At 47.1% G+C, this 20,690-nt stretch overlaps 2 protein-coding genes across 7 annotated transcripts in view; one reads left to right on the top strand and one right to left on the bottom strand.

The window, feature by feature from the left end:
- Positions 1-20,690, bottom strand: part of CYFIP2 (cytoplasmic FMR1 interacting protein 2) — a 110,526-nt gene that overhangs the window by 31,481 nt on the left and 58,355 nt on the right. For all 6 annotated transcript variants that reach the window (XM_088798760.1, XM_019740295.3, XM_019740331.3 and 3 more), the window contains 5 exons: positions 17,759-17,958; positions 16,052-16,139; positions 3,539-3,682; positions 2,140-2,230; positions 904-1,034 (listed from right to left, as the gene is read on the bottom strand). In XM_088798760.1, the coding sequence (XP_088654886.1) occupies positions 904-1,034; positions 2,140-2,230; positions 3,539-3,682; positions 16,052-16,139; positions 17,759-17,958 (654 nt within the window). The remainder of the gene's footprint in view (positions 1-903; positions 1,035-2,139; positions 2,231-3,538; positions 3,683-16,051; positions 16,140-17,758; positions 17,959-20,690) is intronic.
- Positions 11,212-15,443, top strand: FNDC9 (fibronectin type III domain containing 9). Its single transcript, XM_074313847.2, has 3 exons — positions 11,212-11,345; positions 13,335-14,010; positions 15,312-15,443. Exon 2 carries the CDS (start codon positions 13,342-13,344, stop codon positions 14,005-14,007), a length of 666 nt encoding a protein of 221 aa, XP_074169948.1. The 5' UTR covers positions 11,212-11,345; positions 13,335-13,341; the 3' UTR covers positions 14,008-14,010; positions 15,312-15,443.

The following is a 20,690-nucleotide window of genomic DNA, read 5'->3' as shown; positions in this document are numbered from 1 at the left end:
CTGGGCCCACCTGTGCACACCACGCACGGAGGAGAGCAGAGATACATGGCTTGTGCTGGGAAGAGCGTGGAGAATGAGGCTCTGTGGTGAGCCCCAGGGCTGGCGAGTGTAGACCGACGGTCAGGTGGGGAAAAGAGCGCACTGGTTCTGTGTGGTCCCGAGAGGTGGGCGAACCGGGCGGCATGCTTTTCCTCGTCATGAGACCGCGACCAACTATTTAGTTCTTACTGTGCGAGTATGTGCTGTACATGCGTCTCGCCTTTCAGCCTTTACACTCCCCGGCAGGGCAGAATCTCTGTCTCCCATCACAGCAAACTCAAGATAACACTACATGCTCTTTCCCTCAGCCTGGGACACTTGTCCCCGGCTCTCCACCAGGCGAATTCCTGGTCATTCTGCAGGTCACCTTCTCAGGGAAGTCCTCCCTCACCCGCAAGACCACACCAGGTTCTCGGTTTTAGGTTTCCATTGGACCCTGCCCTCGCTCCTCACGGCACTCATTGTACTTGTATACACATCATTTCTGTGTAAATACTTGTTCTACACGGTTCTCCCCACCACGGTGCAGGACACAAGGCAGGGACTGGCTACTGCTACACCCCGCGGCACAGAGCCTGCCCTATGGCAGCCACAAAGTCATTATTTGTTTAATGAGTGAGTGGAAAACTAAAACTCCCACGGATGGCCATGGTCTGGCAGCTAGTGGAGGCAGAGCTGGGGAAGTCGAATGGCCAGGGCTGTCTGAGATGGAACGGAGAAGTAGTGCAAGCCCGTACTGGAAGAGCACGAATCTATGCTGCAGGGAGCCCTGGGCAGGCGCAGTGAGGGGCCTCAGGTATCTGGTTGGGGTAGGGGGTCCCTCCCAGCCTGGGGTGCTCCAATCCCTTTGGGTCTAGGACTCACCAGAGCTTGCTCTATGAGCAGGCAGAACAGGATGGCATTGCCTACTTCCCTCAGACTCTGGAACACGTCTGTTTTGAGCTCTGCATACTCGATGATGTCCTTCAGCTGGTGGTGAAAGAACTCCAGGATCCCTGGGGGATGAAGGGGAACGGTCAGTGGGAAGGTGACATGGCTCAGCCGGGTTTATGGCAAGTGTCAACTGAGCAGCAGCCCCACATGTGACTCTGGGACAGCAAAAAGCCAAACCTGCGAGCCCAGGGTGAGATTTCTTTCAGGGCTCAGTATGGGAGAAAGCTCAGGAGGCTGGCTCAAATCTTCTTGGGAAAAGACAAAACACATATGCACAATGAGCAGCCGGGGGTCTTTCCCAGTCCCTCTAAATAGTTACCTGAATTCCAAATAATGACAGAAATTAACATTTATTTATAGTGTTAGATATTGTGCTAAGTACTTTCTCTGCAATATCTCATTTAATGCTCATAAGAACACCATGATTTATGCACTATTGCTCTTATTTTCACATGAAGCTCAGAGAGGGTAAGTGGCATGTCCTAAGTCACACAGCTAGCAAGAGGGGCAGTTGACACTGAAAACCAGAGCTTTGGGCCCAAGCCCTTTGTTATTCTGAATCACACCGACCCAGCACCTGTCATCTTTATTTTTAGAAAAAAAACACCAGGTGTCAAATTCTTAGTCTCCATCTGTCTGCATTCCCCAAGCCCCAGATTCAGTCCCCGCTTCATTCACTGTAAGTGAATGAAAGAATCATTTTTCTGCTCACAGATTGAGTGCCAAAAACTCCTGCTTCCTCACTCTAGAAATGCCACCTGGGGTACCAGCCTCCTCCAACTGGGCAAATGGAAGAAGGAATCCTAGAGGTGCTGAGCTAACAAAGACCTTTACAAATAAAACTTGCTGTTCATTATTTAAACGTGCTCCCATTTGTAGTCCTCTTTCAGCTTGCCAGCAGCCCTGTGAGGCAAGCCCTGCAGGCTTCATTTACCTTTGCTGATGGAAGACGATACTATTGCTCCGATGCTCAGAGGGATTAAAAATGGTTCCAGGCTGTCTAGCTAGTGGCAGAGGGAGGATGCAACCCCAGAGCTCTGCCAGCTTGTCGGCATGTTAGAGAAGCAAACACTCCAAGGTAGACGGCCGGAGCCCCCTCCCCACCATGGGATGGGTTTGGGTTATTTTCCTACCTCCACCCCCTGTTCCTGGTTCCCCATCACCAACCTGGGGAGCCATACTCATGCCGGGGCAAGCGGCAAATCTTGGGCATCACTTCAATCAGTGTTTTCACGTACTGGAGAATGGTCCCTTGGAGCTGGTAAGAGAAGAGTACAAGATGAAATAACCCACTGTTGCTGCGTATGTGTATCTTGGGGCTGAATGCTAGGCTACTGGGGTGTATGGGGGTTCTGCCGAGACCTTTGGGTAAGTGCTATGGACTAAATGTGCCCCTCATGAATTTATATGTGGAACCCCTAATCCCCAATGTGATGGTATTAGGAGGTGGGGCCTTTGGGAGGTCATTAGTCACGAGGGTGGAGCCCCATGAATGGGATTAGTGCCTTCATGAGATACAAGAGAGACGAGCTCTCTCTGCCATGCGAGGACACAGCGAGAAGGCAGCCATCTATGAACTAGGAGGGGGACCTCACCAGAACCCATGCCTGCATCCTGTCTTGGACTTCCAGCCTCCAGAGCTGTGAGAAATAGTTACTTGTTGTTTAAGCCACCCAGTCCATGTATATTTGTTATAACAGCCTGAGCTAAGAATAAGGCACTGCTCCCTGAGAGAATGGAGCACGTTCTCCCGGAAGGTGGGGGACAGCCCCGGTGCTCTTTATAAGGGAAAATGGGCCTGTATAAGATAGAAAAGGGAGCTCTTTCATTACTCCCTTGGGCTTACGAACTTTCAGAAGGGACGTTTCTAGGCATGTGTACTGCCTGGGGGTTGAGGTGCTTATGTGAGATCCAGACTAAGAGCTAAAATGAAATGGGGCCAGGGAACTGTGTAGACTGACACACAGTTATCTAATTTAAGCATGGAAAATACACAGCACATTTATTCTTTCTGTGTCCAAGGCAGACATCGTTAATCAATTACCATACTTTCCTGTTTAACCCTGGATGGTGGTAAAGGGATACAGTGGGGATACAGAATTCCCATGAGGCCAGTGCAACATTGGCAGTAGTGTTTAGCCAGAAATCCCAAGGGGGAGAAGTTGGTGATTGATTGGAGATGTCTGCAGTGGGCACAGGAGGGGAAAATGGTAGCATGTGTCATGGGTTTGCCACACTGAAATTAGACAACGCAGCACAGGAGAGGAGAACCAGCAGTCAGTGGTAAGCCCTAAAGGTCACCATCGGAATCGCTGAGTTCAGTATCAAGTACAAGGAGTGAGCTCAGGGTCAGAAAATGAGAGGCATGGCACACGTCAGAAGGAGCACAGAAATCTAAGAGTGACAGGTAAGAGGAACCAAGGGATGAGAGCAAAGGATTCCCTGATGCTTCCTGCACACAGAGCCTGCGACTTGATTTTACAGGCCAGCTAAAAAGTGACAGCAGATCTTGCTCCTGTCCACCCCACTTGGGCATGTCCCAGGCCTCAGTGAGGCCCTCCCTTACCAAGCTCTTGACGATCTTCAGCAGTTCCTCCATGACCACGGCGATGCCCTGGTAACCCAGGAGTCTGCAGATGGTCTTGAAGTGAGGGGGCCCCACAAAGTTCCTGTAGGAGCTGTAGATGTGGCTGTAGGCAATGTTGAGAGGCTGGAAAACAGAGGATGGGATAAAGTAAGCAGCTGAGCACTAAATGGATGCCAGCCTGCATCCTAGTGGGTGATATTCTGCTGATAGAAGGGATGGAAACCTGATGTCATCTGCATACTCTCACTGGGCACCCCGTGAATATGTTTGCAAGATGCTGGCCATGGAAAGAGGTGCGGTCAGTGGCCCCTGGATGGAACAAAGTCATTAGATGGAGCCGCAGTTCCCTGGTGGAAGAGGAGAAAGGACTGACTTTGTTTTGAAATGCTGCCACTCACAGAGCACCTCATGCCAGGCTTCCCGAAGCCCTCCATAGGCGCTCTCATTTAATCCACATAACAAACACATGGATAACAATTCTCAGCCCCATTTCACAGATGAGGGAACTGAGGCTCAGGATGCTAAGTAGCTTGCTTAAGGCCACACAGTTCACAGGTAACCGAGCCCTGATCCACACCCAGGTAAGTCAGATTCCAAAGCCCATGTTGTCTACTTATGATGGTGGACTTTGGGAGTTGAATTCTATTATAAACTGTACCTGGTTTTTTAGATAAGCCTTCACTTCAAAGCTTAGTTCTGAATGTATGCGTAGTTTTCCTACCCGGAACTGTAAAAATCTTGAACACAAACCCTGCAAATATGGGAAGACCACATCTGATAGTCTATTAGCTAAAATTCTCTATTAGTTGGCTAATTAGAAACCAACATGAATTAAATAGGAACTGTAATGATGCTTTTGGAGGGCTGCAAGATTCTCAACTCGCTCTGGAGCCACCGAGGGAAGATTTAATGAGGTTCAGTCTAGGTTTTGCGTTAAGCATGTTTTAGTACAGATGGATTATTCTAAACTTTACAAAACAAGCATCACACGTGTAGTTCCCACTGATGGCAAGGATACATGAAGAACACAATTGGAGGACCCACTCAAAGCAAGGATTTGTGAGGCATCAGAACACCCACTCCTGGTCCAGTTTCCCCTAGCAGTCATGATTCTCTGAATGTGAAGAGGGGAGTGGATAGGCAGGGTACCATTCTACACAACACAGTGGCTATCCCACATGGGGATGTGACCGAAGACATAGCTGGGAAATGCACCCAAAATGCAGACTTTGCCCAATATTTACATTATAAATATGGGAGCTGTCCAACAACAGACTCCGCTGGGCAAAGGCTCTCACTCCTGCAAGCGTCTGAGTGAAGCCTGGGAAATACAGCACAGGATTGTTAGTAGGGAACCTGCCTGGGGCCGAGGGTTGGAATAGATGTGACTAATGCTCGCTTCAGAGGTACAAGCTCCGGTAGGGTCATCAGAATTACCAGTCTTCCTAACCCTCACACCCACCCACGGAGCTTCCAGTACCAAGTTTCCCTTAGGACTTCCCGCAAGCACAAATAAAATTACACATAGGGTTCAACATCCCACCCCAGTTGTAGGCAGAAGAGAGTAATTTTGGAATTGTTTTACCGCACACAGGGGTCTAAAAAATCCCCCCGATAGACCCACTCAATGCACAGTCTGCATCTTGACGATCCTACATCTGTCTTGGATTCCGGTCTAGACTAGAAGTTTAGGCCTCAGTTGATGGCCCAAGCTCAGGAGGGACCAGCATGAATAGAGCGGAATTCAAATCCTTTGAAGTAAACAAGCACCCCTCACCCGCCCGCCCAAAAAGAATACACCAAACCCATGCAAGAGAAAACACACACATGCTGAAAAGTGCATGCACACACACCCCCGGAGGGCACCCATCTGACCTGCTGGCTCAATAGGAGGCTGGGCCCTATTGAGAAAATGTGGGAATATGGGAGCCTGGGCATTTTCTGAGGTTGGGCAAAGAAAAACAGGAATGCGTCATGACTTGAGACATGGGGAACTTGCTACAAATCTCTTCACGCTGAACCAATCCTGCTAACTGACTGAGGTACAACCCCAGAGGCCCGCCTTAGAAACTAATTATGTTTAAGATGGCTCACTTAAAGTCAAGCTGAACCAGCTTGCACAATCTGCAACGCACAAAAAATACACAATTTTATGAGATCTCAAGAAATAAACAATCCTGTTTCAGGAATCAGACCCATATTATTAATGTGTGACATAGAGACACATTTTTTTAAATAAAGCAGAACAGTATTCTAATGAGAGAAAAAATATGGTGAGTTTGATCTGGCAGATCCTGGGCACTACAATATTATTTGCATATGGACTTTAAAAAGAGTTGTGATAATAAAATATATATAACATAGAAGTTACCATTTAAACCATTTCTAAGTGTGGTATATGGGCTTTCAGTCATAAGGCTTCTGTCTCTCCCCAGATTGTAAACACAGGACAGCTACTACAAACAATGAGACTTATTTAGTTGGCAAACTGAATTTGCAAGCAATTTGCATCTCTGCTTTCTGGAATCACAATTACTGTTTTCAGAGATCCCAAGAGGAATTAAAACGGTTTCTAATTTCCTGTTTTAGTTACAATTTCTCTAATTTCCTTTAGCAATTTGAATATCATCAGCCCATCAACACAAATGCAGCTCTGTAATTCAGGTCAGAGAGAGAGCTGCAGCTCAAAGCTCTGAAGTCACCACAGGTGAATGAAGAAAAACATAAAAACAGCAACATCAAGAAAGGCCTCAGGGTAACACGGGATAAAGGACTGATAGATCCTGAGTTACAGGTTCAAATCCATTGCTAGGGCACAGGGAAAACTGCTGACGTGTCCATCCATCCCTTCTTGATGTCCGGTGAGGTAGAGGGTTGGGCTCCAAAATCTGGATTCCTTCTAGGTTTCTCAGCTCAGAGGCTGAAAGACTCGAGGCAGTCGCTGTAGAAACCTCAGGAGATGATGTGCCTCCTTTCTTGTCTTGTGAATTGCATCCTTTGGAGAAGGCAAGAGGGAGAGCAGGAAGCGAGCTTTCCTGTCCAGAGATACCATATCAATACTATAATACTCAGGGATGCCAAAATTTTTGGAGGAAACCAGTGTCATGACTTTGTAAATAACCGAATAGGATGATACACAAGGGTACGATGCTTCTCGGTTTTTTAATGTTTTCACATCATAATTCCTTCATAACTGCCCAGGCGCATTCGTTTTCTGTGGCTGCTGTAATAAATGACCACAAACCTGGTGGTTTGCAACAACAGAAATTTGTTCTCTCATAATTCTGGAAGCCATAGTCCAAATCAGTATCACTGGGCCAAACTCAGGTCAACAGGGCCACCCTTCTTCCGGAGGCTCTAGGCGAGAATTCGTCCCTTGCATCTTCCCGCTTCTGGTGGCAGCCAGCATTCCTTGGGTTGTGGCTGCCTCACTCCCATCTTCAAATGTCTCTGCTGAGATTTCTTCTCCTCTGTATGTGTGCAACCTCCCTTTGCCTCCGCTTCTAAATATACTTGTGATGGCATTTAGAATGCATCCTGAAAATCCAGGATAATCTTATCTTAAGATCATTCACTTAATCCCCTCTGCAAAGCCCTTTTTCCAAATCAAGTAACATTTCCAGGTTCCAGGATAAGGATCTGATTTTTTTTGGGGGGTGGGGGAGGGAGGACATTATCAGCTTACTATACCAGGTAAGGCAGCTTCAATCATCCCCATTTAGAAGTGGGGCATTTACGTGAAGTGACTTGCCTGAGATGAAATACAAGATGATACCCTGCCACGTGTACCAATTGCCAAAGTAACAGAATTCTTCTGGATGGTGGGTAGATAACGCTGTGGAGCCTGTGAGTGGAAGGTGGCAACAGCAAAGAGGGGGACACTGCTATTGGTGTTGTCAGTGGGGCCGAGGCAGACACCCCCCTGGTCAGGCCACATGGGAAGAGCTGGCGCCCAGGTATGGACCCAGCTGGGAGGTACCGGCGTGCTGCAGCAGAGCACCTGAGGACTATGCCCTAGTGGCAAAGGTGTTGCAGGAGTTTGATGAATGTCCCTGAGGCCAAATCATGGCTCACGCAGGGTCATCGATTAGCTAGCGACGACCACACCAACAGCTTCTAGAGACTGAAAATTTATTGGGGAAATTAGTGGTATAATTGAAAGAAAGGTTTGTGCCACCATCTATATCACCTGGAAGGCAGTTTGTACGATAGCCTCCATATAAATTCCTTTAGAGAATACATTTTTAAAGTTTAGACTCTCATACGATTTTTGATTACTGAACCAATTGTTAAAGGTTTTTTTACATTTAACATCACCCCTAACTAGAAGTGACAGAGCTCTTATGCAGGTGTACTTGGACCCGAGACTCCTGACTCCAGAAGATGAAACACATGTTGACTGTATTTGTCCAAATGTGTTTGCTGCTTTCCCTGCTTCTGTCAGCCACGTTCAGGTGGTTGGGCTCTCTCTCTCCTCTTTTAGGTCCTTGCCTGTTCCCATCATTCTGGAATCCACTGCGCTGTGAAGTCTGGTCTTGACCTCTCAGGAGAAGCAAACCACAAGGCAAAGAGCTAGTGTTCACTATTGACTGCAGAACGGGACAAGATAAATAGCAGCGCATCAGAGGCCAGCCAGGAGCTCTGGCTCTGGGGACCCACAGACCTAGGCTTGGCGCACTGCTCTGCCACAGCCTCACTGTGTGATAATGCTCAAGTTAATTAACCTCTCTGAGCCTCAGGTTCCCCCTTTGGGCAGTGGTGATAAGAGGGCCTTTCTCAGAGAATTGTTGCATGGGTACACTGAGAAAACACAGGTAAAATGCACCAAAATGTTCTCAATGGTTATTTCTGAGTTGTATGAGTTTGACGGCTGCCTTTGAACTTCTCTATATTCTTTAATTTACGTGTAATAAGCATATACACTGTTTAAAACAGCTGTTTAAAACAAAAGGGGAGGGAGCATCATACAAGGGAGCAAACCTTGCTCATTACAGCCTCTTGACGAAGCTCTGATAAACTCAGGAAATGGCTCTGACCCACTGCCCTTTTCTTGTTAATAATCATGGCTACTATTTCTCAGTCAGCACTATGCAAACACGGTTCATCTCACTGCTATAACAACACTAGAAGGCAGGTGTTACTGAGGTTTGCCCTTTACAGAAGAGTTAAGCAAGGCATAGAAAAGGGAGGGAATTTGTCCAAGGTCACAGACAGGATGTGAACCCAGCCTGGGGATCTCAGGGTCTGCATTCTGAACCCTGGGTGTCAATCAGCTTTGCGACTGAGGCAAGCCCTCACACTGTCCCTTTTCTGCCGCTTTCAGGAAGGGCACAGAGACCCCGCTCTTGGCTGATTTCCTCTGGCAGTAACTCATCCCTAGTGTAAACCAACCAGGGACCACCTGGCCCCACAGCTACAACGTGGATACACTGCAGAGGGGCCTCCCTGAAGGTGCAAAAAGAGTGAGCTGGGCTGGGGTGTGATCTCCTGAGGCAAGTATCCTCAGACGATTTATCTCACTCGCCGAGGGCTGCACTGGCTCCTCTGGGCGCTGCTGCTAAAGGGCGACGGCCCAAAGGAGTAGGACGAGCCCTAGGTCAGTGCCACTAGTCAGGGGCACGGCCTGAGTGATGCCATCCCCTCCCTGGGGATCTGTGAAGCCAGAGAACTTCTAGGCCTCACATTCTCTGAGTGTCTCAACTTCTCAAATAAAAAGCCCGGTGCTCAAAATGGCATCCAGGAACATTAAAAATAAATTCCCATTTTCTGTGGCAAAAGCTGACTTTTATCTCATCACTCCACAGGCTCCCCAACTCTGGTATTTTCATTCTCCTCAAAATAACCTTTTCAAAAGGCACCTGCAAACTACCACACTGGCTTTCCTGTGGAGAGGACGCTTTTGTGTTCTGCAGAAAGTCACGATTAGCACACATTACAGCAGGCTTTAGACAGCCCCTGGGAAGACGGAATGCTACGGGAAAGCCACAGAGCACGTCTAATCAAGGGACACTGGATATTCCGTCTCCACGTCTCATACAGACCCTTGGCCAGGGGAGGGTCTGTGGCTCAGGAGGCAGCTCTTTGTGACTTTTTGATTATCACTAACGTGACTCACAAGGGGACCTTCAGGGGTTCACTTGGATACTCTGGCCAAGAACCAAGAAGAAAAAAAGCTGACTTTTAAAAACACACAATTTGTGTAAAATAACTCAGGCCTGAATCTACCTGAGCTAGGGCTACTATAACAGATTATCTCAAACTTGGTGGCTGAAGATGACAGGACTTTACTATCTATTTCAGACATGTCCTGTGGGCTCCCCAAGAGAATGGTGGCAATGTAGTCTTTTAAGGTTGAGGGGAACAGGAAGAGGTGGGATCTCAGAGGTAGATCATACCTTTGTGGGAAATGGAAACGGGCAAGGAAGCAAGGTCAGGATTCTTGGAAGAAAAGGAACTTTGGGTGTCATCCAGCCCAGGAAAAGTGAACAGTTTCTATTTCTGGTGTCTCCTCCAATTGATTGACTGATAAGCAGTTTTTTGGGATGCTTGTGTTGAGAAGAACTCTGAGGCTGTGTTTCTGAGCCCAACTGGAAGGAGTGGTGTATTAGTTTCCGGTGGCTGCTGTAACAAACTACCACAAACGTGGTGGCTTAAAACAATAGAAACTTAATCTCTCACAGTTCTGATGGCCAGAAGCCTGAAATCGAGGTGCTGGCAGGGCCACGCTCCCTCTGAAGGCTCTAGGGGAGAACCCTCCTTTGCCTCTTCCAGTTCCTAAAGACCGCTAGCGTTCCTTGGTTTGTGGCAGCATCTCTCCAATCTCTGTCTTCACATGGCTTTTTCCCTGTGTCTCTCTGTGGGTATATTTCCCTCTCCTTTTTTCTTATAAAGATACAAGTCATCGGATTTAGGTTTCCCTCTAACTCTAGCAGAAGATCATTCTGAGGTCCTCAATTAATTAATTTTAATAATGACCTTATTTCCAAATAAGATCACATTCTGAGGTTCTGGGTGGACCTGAATTTGGGGCAGGGGGTGGACACACAAACTAACCTGGCACAAGTACCATGATGGTTTAGCAAACCCGCCCCAGGTTCAGGACTGGACAGGGCCAGTGCTATGTCGTCTATCTGCCACTCCATCTAACCCAAGCCCACAGCTTTACAGATGATGGAATGGAGGCACAGAGAATAAGAGTCTTGACCAGTGCCATATACCGAGGTAATGCCACAGGAAACCAGAATTAAAAAAAGAAGAGAATATAGAGGTGGGGTAAGAGGTGAGTGTGGGGGTGGGGTAGGTGGAAGGGGATGGAGATGAAATTACTGTTTTAGTTGTGGGATTACTGAGAAGGGCATCTTTGCATTTGAAACGATTGTCCAAAGGGCGAAAACAAAAAAAAAAAAATGATAATGAGCCAATTAGAGAGAAAATGTAGGAGGCTTGGTAGAATTAGTACCACTCAAAGGATCAATTTGCAGCAGCTTGCCAGCCTTTCCCCCCCAAATAAACAAGAGCTCCTCTTACTGGGCAAAAGCCTTTCCAGACAGGTCCCGGAAAGCATCGTGCGTACAGATGCCTGCTGGTTGCCATGGTAAATGATGCTGATCTGAAGAAATGAATAATGTGAGCGTTGGGGGCGACAGTGGGATTACTCAGACGGTGGCGAGAGAGACATCAAGGAGCGCCCAGAGCAGAGGAGGGGAGAAGGCACCATTCCCTCAGCTTGGGTCCACTCTGCCTCCGAAGGCTACGCTTTAACCGGATCCTCCTCGGCAAGCATCAGGTAAGGGACATAAATGCCTCTTGGAGGCATTTGGAAATGGCTTTTCCTTTCACACTCCGCTTGGAGGAGGGCCAGGCAATGGTAATCTGAATAGATACAAATAGGGGGAATTTCAAAACAGCAGCAGAGGAAGAAAGACTAATTTTGTCCTAAAAGCCGAGGATGCTACTAGTGTCTTGACAGAAAGCTCTTAAAAATGTCTGCTGGTGGGAACTGAGCCGGCAAAGACAGCCAGCAGCAGTGGTGAGGCAAACAAGAGAAAAGATCTATGACAAAAAACAGAATTCCTGATGGAAGGGTTTTACAAAGGTCATTGCCTATATCAATAGTAAGGAATTCAGCTCTTTTCACAGTGGTCCAAAATGTATGTACAGGGATGTGTGGGGTATTAGGGTAGGATGGATGGGTGTGTACGAGGAGACCAACGGAGGGAGCCCAAATTTCAATCTCCTTCGCAATGACCTCCCCTGGGGGGATCTGAGCACACCTGCTGTGCCCCTTTCACTTCCCATTTTTCTGGGAGGAAATTTCCAGCCAAATAGAAAAGGACTATTCCCCTTCCTGAGCATTTTAGTTAACTGTCATCCTTAGAGAAGAAAAACAAAGATTAATAAATCATTCAACACTGTGTGTCTTTCTGCAGCTCACTTCCTCTAGGAATACAAGCATGAAAACAGAAGGTCGGAGGGAGGCAGGAAGGACAGCAGCTCATAATAGAAATCAGTTTGGTTTAATATCCAATTCTGGTTAAATCTGATTGACTGATTTTTATTTTACTATGTCGTTTCAATCTAAAACAAAACCTTCTGTACTTCATGTGAGAGGAAAGGCAGAAAACAGAGCTGGGTGAGACCTATACGTGAACGTACATGGATTGAATATGGCTGCCCCCGAATTTTAGATCAGGGGAAATTCAGTAAAGGGGTAATCTAATTAATAAGAAATGAAAAAGCTTGAAGATGGCGCTTTCTTACCAAAGCGAAAGGGCTGGCAATCTGAAGAGGGCTCATTTGATTTGCCTGGAAAAACAGCAACGGGTCTTAATACCAGCACCTCATTTTGTAGTAATGTTTTATAATTACTAAACCCAGCAGCCTTCCGTTTGAAAATCCAGGGGTTAAGTGGCTTTGAGTCTCGAACTTATTATCTGAGTCACCTCAGACTGCTCACCTGTAAAATGGGGGTCTAGCTCAGAGGGAGTGAGGGAGAATATAGGAAATTTATTATTGTATGTTGAATACCTAGCATGACTTGTGACACAGCAACCGCTGGCTAACTGTTGGTGGTTATTACTGTTATTAACATTCATAATTGCAGTAGTATTAAGTAGTAGCGATTATGCTGGTATTTCTGATTTCTTGACCTATGAAACTAATTTCCTGGGTGCCCTGGCTTTGAAAAAATAAACAAGCAAAACAACAGAGACTTTAAGGGAAAATCAGTTACCAATGAGTGACAAAGCAAATCTCCTTTTGCCATGGGCAATAGAACTGGGAAGTTAAAAAAGCAGTGGGCAGAATGTTCTAGATGGCTGAGCAGACACAGGAGGTCCAGAAGGGAAATTTAGGTAAAACACTTGTTTGACTTGGAGGTCATAGACCTGTGGTGACTAATGCAGGGACTCTGAGGTTGTCCTGATTTTTCCTTTACCTGCCTTTCTTCTTATTATTCTTTTTTTAAGGGTTAGGAACAATGTTATATTTAAAAGTTCTGAGCCAGGGAAGGATGAAGCTGGAGGATGTGGATGCATCCTTTTTTAGGTCTGAAGGCCACAACCAATTTTGACATGAGACAGCCCCGATTTGAACTTCTGCCACTGTTTAGTTATGCCTAGATGAGAACCATTACCTCTCGGCCTCCATTTCTTTGTCTGTAAAATGGGGGCAATGTTAGTCTCCATCTTGAATGCTCACTAAACGGTAGCTATGACCATCATAAATAAATACTTCAATAAGGGGAAATCACTTTTCACTTTGATTCTGGTTCCAGAATCAGGATGAACATCGAGGTTGGGAACGTTTCTTACACGGGAGCCATCATCTCCTGGTCGTCCTCGGAGCCCTGCCTGGAGGACTATTACCATATTATGTACAGGCCCAACTGGAACAGCATCTTCTCTGGCTATCTTCGCTACAGCTTCCACCACGAGGAGAAAGTGCCTCGAACAATCAGCTCGGTGGTGCTAGAGCACCTCGCCCCTTCCACGCTCTACTTTCTGTGCATCAGCTGCAAGAAGATTGCCTTCCCTTACAGGCACTACTGCACCATGTTCCACACTCTGGATAAGAGTCCGCTGGCTGCGGGAAGTTCCCTGGTAGACCCACAAATCTCCCTGTGGGTGCTGATGGCTATTCTGCTGGCCTGCTTCACAGCTGTCTTAGCTTTCATCTGCCTCCAGTTCTGGTGCGTCCGCTGCCATGAGCCGCGCTGGTCTTACAGAGCTGGCAACACGGAGGAAGCCAACGGGTTGGTGAGATGGCCAGAGGAGGCCCCGGGTCTTGGGCAGAGAGAGGAAGACCTGCAGGGGCTCCCCCTGGTGGAGATGCCACGCAAGGATTCTGGAGCAGGCGCAGAACCAGAAGCTGAAGCGGAAGATGACCAGGATGCCCTCCAGAGGGAGGGTGGCGACCAACAAGCCATTCTGCCTCGTTCTGGGGAGTGAGAGGTAGGGAGGGGGCAGCCCGCATCATGTAGCTTAAAGCCCTCCACACAGTAGGTCTTTCGTAAAAATGTATCTGTAGACTACCCATTTGTGCCCCCTCAAGTGTCAGTGTTCTTGTGGGTCACCCGGGTTTGACCAATGCCCTGTGACAAAGCTTCTCAAGCTGGAAGACATATACCCCCGTGGCGTGCCAAGGGAGAAATATCACCTCTTAGAAGTGTCCATCGAAGGTGGTCGGGGACGTTAGGAATTAAAAACATCATCTTACTATTAAAACAAACATGAATATATTATGATGTAGAAAGTGAAATTTGCATGACTTAAATAAAATACAATGCTTCAAGGACATTTTTGAGTTGCAGCAGGGCTCTTTGAGTTATGCTTTCAGTCAGCTGGGGCAGATGTCATCTCCTTGGTAGGTGGGGGAGCTATTTTGGAAAGGTGTGAGAAGGCTTGCTCTAGAGTGTTCCCCGACTTTCAGGCAATCACATACCACCTCGTACCCCTTCTTCGTTTTTTTTTTTTTTTTTAAACCATAGACTATCTTTACTATTATTAACAGTATATTTTCTTTTAATTGACTCTTTTTTTAACCTTAAACTTATTTTAATAGGTAGCCTTATATTACTCCAAAAATGAAAACCAGCACCCTCCTGCTACTAAGTAGAAGGGAAGAGACATAAGAATAATAAGAATGAAAACAAAGTTATATTAAATTTGACTTAGATACTACTGCCTACTAAAGACTCGGAGCTTAAGGCCTACTTTCTTATCTTTGATAAAAAGAGAGATTAGCAAGAGTTGGAGAGGTATTAAAGACACATTAGCACCAACATAATAAGTCTTTCTTCTGGATATATTCCACAAAGTTTGAAAGAGAATTATAAAAAGAGGTACTTTTACTTTGTTGAGTCACTCGTATTTAATGCCATGTCTGTGAACGATCTAACATGTTGTCTGTAAGCGTCCCCTGATTTGAGAACGTTGCCTGGACCAGACGGGCCGCCCTGGAGAAGATACCTGCACTGTCCCAGCATCATCCTAAGACCTGCTAAGCCCCACCTTCAGGACCAACTGGTGGGGCTCATCTCAGCTCATCACACATCTCAATCTAGGGCTCTCTGACTTACAATGCCATATTTATCTGGTCAGTTCCTCTTCTAAGCCCGTCTGATTACTTTTGAAAATGGAGTCAAAAGCAGACATTCTTATTCCATCACAAACAAAAACGTTGGCTTTTGGGGGGTTATTGTTTGATACATTTCACCCTCACAGTGCCTTTTTTTTTTTTTTTTTTTTTTCAGTCCGCCCATTAAAAAACCCTAGGGAAAATAGTGAATCACCTACATATGTCACGTGTTGCTGAGACTTTTGTGAACATTGTTGCCCATCACCACGTGGGTATGGAAATGGAGGCAGAGATGATGTCTATTTTTATCTCTAATATATCCCCAGCATGTAAAATCTAGCCCAGTGTCTGGCCTATAGTGGATGCTTAATAAATGTCTGTTTAGTGAATGGCCGAGGACTGACGGTCTAGAACAGGGCACTGTTTGGAATGTTTAGTTAGTGTCAGGAGGTGTACGTGTGACCAGAGCAACAAAGAAGCAGGAGAAGCCCTGTTGCTCAGCTCTAGCTTCAGTCCACTGGATTTCCTTCAAAGCTTCACCTTCCCAACTGCTTCCTGCCTGCAAAGCCCTTATATTTATGAAGCACGAATCCCAGGATGACAGGACGATAGTGCAATGAATCAACTGAGAAGCACGAGATGGAATGCCACGACGAGAAGCCCCATGCACCTATTTCCTCGCTTACCTCCCCCCAAACCGTTCTTGCGCCGGATCCAACCCCTGGTCCGAGTTCACCCCCATCCTAGCTAGTTGTGAACAAATAAAGATGAATATACTCACAGTCATTTCTGCCTGCATCTCTCTGCTGCCTTGTTATCTCCACACCTTCCTGCTTTTCTGATTCAGGGAACATTTTTCTATTTGCTTTTGCTCACTAGCCCTCTTAGAAATAGGACATAGGCAAGACTACTTACCTTGGACCCATAGAGGTAATAAGGCTGGACGTTGGCGGGTTTATCTCTTTGCGGTTCTTGAGTGAAAGGAATGGCAGTTCGGACAAAACTAGTAAAAGAAGAGATGGGACAGGAGTTAACTGGGTCCTAATATTCTTCTTCAGGAGACACAATATAGTGAGAACCCTTCCTGACCAGGTGCACAACACTGTTTCTTAAGCGGTTGCCTATAAACTCCTCTGACACACAACTGTAATCCAGATCCACAAGCCTGACTCAGGGTTTGTGGCTACTCAGAAGGTCAGTAGGCAAGAAAGTAAGAGTAGACTGGCTCTGAAAAGGGCCTTCTCCAGGGCTCCACGTCTCTCCCCAACCCGTTTGCTTTCTCAAGAGCAGATTTCAGTAAACTCTTTCTGCAAAGGCCCACATAGCAAATATTTTCATCCTTGCCAGCCAGATGGTCTCTGTCACAATTACTCAGCTTCTGCTGGTAGCATGAAAGCACCCATAAGCAATAGTAGACAAATGAGCGTGGCTGAGTTCCAATAAAACTTTATGAATTTCGAATAATTTCCAGTTGTCACCAAATTATAATTCTTCTTTGGATTTCCCCCTCAACCTAAAAAATATCAATACGATTCTTAGCTCACAGGCCATACAAAAACAGTTGGGGATAAGATGTGGCTTGTGGGCCAGGGTTTTGTGAACTTGTGTGCAAGAGGATTCAAATTCCCAAATCTCTATAGAGAATGGGAGGTACATCTTGCTAAGTGTGTGGATTCAGGTGCATTTGTAAATTCTTCCCAGGCCCTTCCATTCATTCAATACACACTTATTTAATAACAGCTCTGAGGATACTGAAGGACCTGCAAACACATATGTTTTTGTTCATCTTTATGCATTTGTTTTGCATGTGAATATATCTCACCTCTTCCATCAGGTTTTAAACCTCTGTGGGGGTAAGGAATTAGATCTTGTTTCTAACTTGGTGCCTGGCCCAGAGCTGTGTGCACCTTGCAGGAGACATGTTCCACTTTGTCATGCATGTATATACTCTGCACATGTGTGCCTGTTTGCATGCATGTGCTCCCACACGTGGATGTCCTCATAAAAGTACCATCTGCTCATGTCACTTCCCTTCCTTGAACTCTTCCAAGGTTCATAAATGCTCGATCCTAACAGGCCTGTGGAGCAGGTTCCACTTCCTCCTGCGTCCTGTCCTATCTTTCGTGGCACCATTCCCCATCCCATCTGCTCCACCCTCACCAGACTCTTAGCTCCTTTGAAACTGTGCCTAGAATACTCTTCTCCTGCCTTTTTGCTCTATTTATTCCTACTCATCCTTCAAGCATTCTTCCTCAGAGGACGACGCCTCTCTTGAGGTTTGAATCACTTCCCGGACTGGATCAAGTGGTGCTGTGCTCTCTCTCACGGCTCTGTAGGCTTTCTTCCCATCTCCAAGTTCACTGCTCATAACAGGACATTTATTGTGCAGCTGTTTGATCACCTGCGTCCTCCTCTAGCCTGAAGGTTCCAAGAGGCAGGAAGGTGTCTGCGGACTCCCCTTGGCATCCCCACCTCCAGTGCAGAGCCTGCACCCAGGTGGGGCTCTGTGAGATGCCTGTTGCAGGAACAAACTGACACCCATGCTGGTCCTAGTTTGGAGGAGGCAGCTGGCTGCTCCCTGCGCCACCCGCCCCAGCCCCTTCTGCACAGGGACTCCCTTACCGGTTGGTGGACCCATTATAGCAGTAGTTGGGGAGGAAGTCAAAGTTCAGCTCCCAGAAGACGTGCAGGGTGATGCGGCCATAAGGGGCCGACACATTGTGGTTGGCTTCCCGGAACATGGCGTCGAAGCTGTCCAGGGTCATGTGCTTACACAGCAGCCGGTGCGTGAGCCGGTTGATCTCGAGCAGCCACTCCAGCTCCTGGTCAGACAGAGAACCCACGGCTGCTGGGGACTCACACATACCTCGCAGGTGTGTGCCGCTTCATCTGACCGATGCCTGTCATGCAGGAGGGAGCCCCGCAGACCACCTCCTAACTAACCGCCGACATGGGGACTGGGACCCCCACAGTGGCAGGTGACAATGTTCCCTTCTTCTGAGGAGGGAAAGGTGACATGTGGCATGCCTGCCCCAGGAAGGGGACCACTGACCATGCGCACATGTCCTGTCTGCACCCCTTTGGGTAGAAAGCCTCCTTGCTTTCCAGTTTCCACATTGTGAGAAAAAGCTTGTCCCTCAGTGCCACAATTAAGCAAAACAAAGTTCTGACTGGCTATCACCAGGGGCTGTATCTCTGCCCTGCAGAAAGCGACCATAAGACCACATGAGACTACTAATATTTTAGGTTAAACGCCATCGAATATTAGTAACTTTGTGTGGTTCAACCTAATATGTGCCAAGCAGCTCAGCTGTCCACAGTCATAGGAAGCAGCCCCACAACAGGAATTCAATTTTGTTCTCATCAGCCACAGGTCCCCTAACCCTGGTTGGGGTCCAGAGTGTGGTTCGGTAGAGGCCCCAGGTCATGCTTCCAATCTTGGAGCTTTGCTGCTCTGAAATTCAGATTCTAAGGCTTTACATTGGGGGTATGCATAGAACTGGGTCGAAGCTTGCAGACTTAAGTGGCTGCAGGGGCCAGCTGGGTTAGGTAAGTGAGCCATGCTGGGCAGGAGGGCGTCCTGGGGCTGGGTAGTCTGTGGCACACTGGAGAGCCCTTACCCAGAGAAAGGAGGCAGGGCTGCTATTAACTCCATCTGATTGTTGCCACTTTGGGAGGGGGCTTAGTGATGGCAGATCCTGCCAGTTGTCAAAAGAAGGTCAAAATCTGGATTTCCGTTCTGGAATGGCAGCTGGAAGAATAATCTTCCAGTCATCGCGCACCATAAAGTAAATGAAGGACAGAAATACAGAATCAGCTCTCTGCTTTGGTCTCTGGGAGGCGAGAGAGTTGGACCCTATCTTTGTTCCCATTCACTTAGGATCGGTAAAAAAAAAAAAAAAAAAGAAAAATAATAGTAATAAAAGGAATACACGCTAATGAGTTTATTTATAAGATCACCGAGTCGCCCTGTTACCGGGAAGATAACTGCAGACGAGAAAGCAGGGAACAATTTCTGTTCTGTGCGCTTTTAGCAGTCTCCCGAACGCATGTGAGTGCTCATAACGGAGACGGAAGGACAGTGTTCTCAATTCTGCTGATCTAGGGGCTGCTGGAAATGCAGGTCCATGTCTCCTGCCAAAGAAACACCAGGACAGGGGTGTTTCTTTGTTACGTAACCCACACTGTGCTTTCCCATCAGCTGTGTTCTTCTGGCCTTCCCATCAGGAGGGCTCTTGCCTGTGGGAGGCAGGGCTCAGTGCATCCAGGTGCAGAGGGTTTGAAAGGCCCTGTGAGGGGTTCAGGTGCCTTCTGAAAGCATATCAGCATTCTACAGTAAAGTGGGTTTACTGGGGAAATAAAAAACCCACGTGGGCAACTTCTGTGAAGCAGTGCAAAGAGCTCTTCAAAGGCAACCAGAAAACCGGAGTGTCAGCCACACGCGACTGTTACCCAGCTCTGTGGCCTCAGGTAGGCGAGAAGATCAGGCTCTCACACTCAGGTACAGAGAGGCCTGGGAGGTCAGACAGTGAATGAGGTGCCAGTGGGGCTTGCAGCAAACCAAAGAGAGCACAGCTCAGCTGATGGGGACGTCTTGCCATTTCTAGGCAACTGTTGCCATTTGGGAAGGCTGGTCTGCTGCTGCCAGAGCTTCTGTCGTTTTACTCAAATTCTTCCACATGTTAAATGTTGGCTCAAAATTTCAAATACACTCTTCAGCCTACACAAAACACAGCCTGCAGGCTGCCAGCTCCCAATCTGAGCACCACATCTCTCAGAGAATCTACGAGCATTTGCTCAGCTGGGCCAGAGGAGGCTGACTGACAAGAAATCTCTGCAACCCTCCCCACTCAGCATCAAGCGGCCTCCCCATCTCATCTCAGAATGGCATTGCTAAGGTGGAGGGAAGGGCTGAGGGGAGCACATTCCTTGGTTTGCTTCTCAGCCAAGGTCAGTGGGAGCCTCCTGACCCCACAGGAGTGAGCCCTCTCCAACAGGCTCCACAGGAAGTGGTTACTCTCCTGGAGGGCTCTTGTCCTCACCTGAGAAGGGCTTTCACTGCTTGTTTTGATTTTGTTCTCAGCTAAGAGAACATTCAGTGCCTTTCAAGGGGTGGGTGGGGAGGGGTCATGGACACCCATGCACGCCTCAAAACTGTTTATTCTGTAAGATATGTTCATTCATTATTGGAAAACTAGAAGATACAGATAAACAAACAAACAAAAAAGATGAAAACAAAAATCCCACCACTTAGACAATCGTCACTGCTCACATTTTGGCATAAACAGAGAAATTTTTTTTACAAAATTAGATCTCCCAGAAGAACATTTGTTATATTACAGTCTCTTAAAGTAAGTGACCCAGGTTTCAGGGGGGGCAGTTGATTCAAGTCTTCTTACTAAATATTGCTGAAAATTCACCCTGGGAAGGTTTCATTGCAGCCCCCAATTTCCATGTTCCTCTCATCTTTTTTTTTCCATAAGCTATTATTTATTAAGTGCAAGGAACTATGCAAAGCTCTTTCCAGACAGTAATCTCATTTCATCTTTACAAC

Source organism: Rhinolophus sinicus, chromosome 5 (genome assembly GCF_057876585.1).
Source record: "Rhinolophus sinicus isolate RSI-liver-muscle chromosome 5, RSI-T2T, whole genome shotgun sequence".
NCBI lineage: Eukaryota > Metazoa > Chordata > Mammalia > Chiroptera > Rhinolophidae > Rhinolophus > Rhinolophus sinicus.
Note: the sequence above shows the minus strand (reverse complement) of the source record. Positions and strands in the feature narration are given on the sequence as shown.

Bases quoted from the DNA above. Each gene is read 5' to 3' on its own strand.
- FNDC9 (XM_074313847.2), top strand. From the start codon at position 13,342: ATGAACATCGAGGTTGGGAACGTTTCTTACACGGGAGCCATCATCTCC.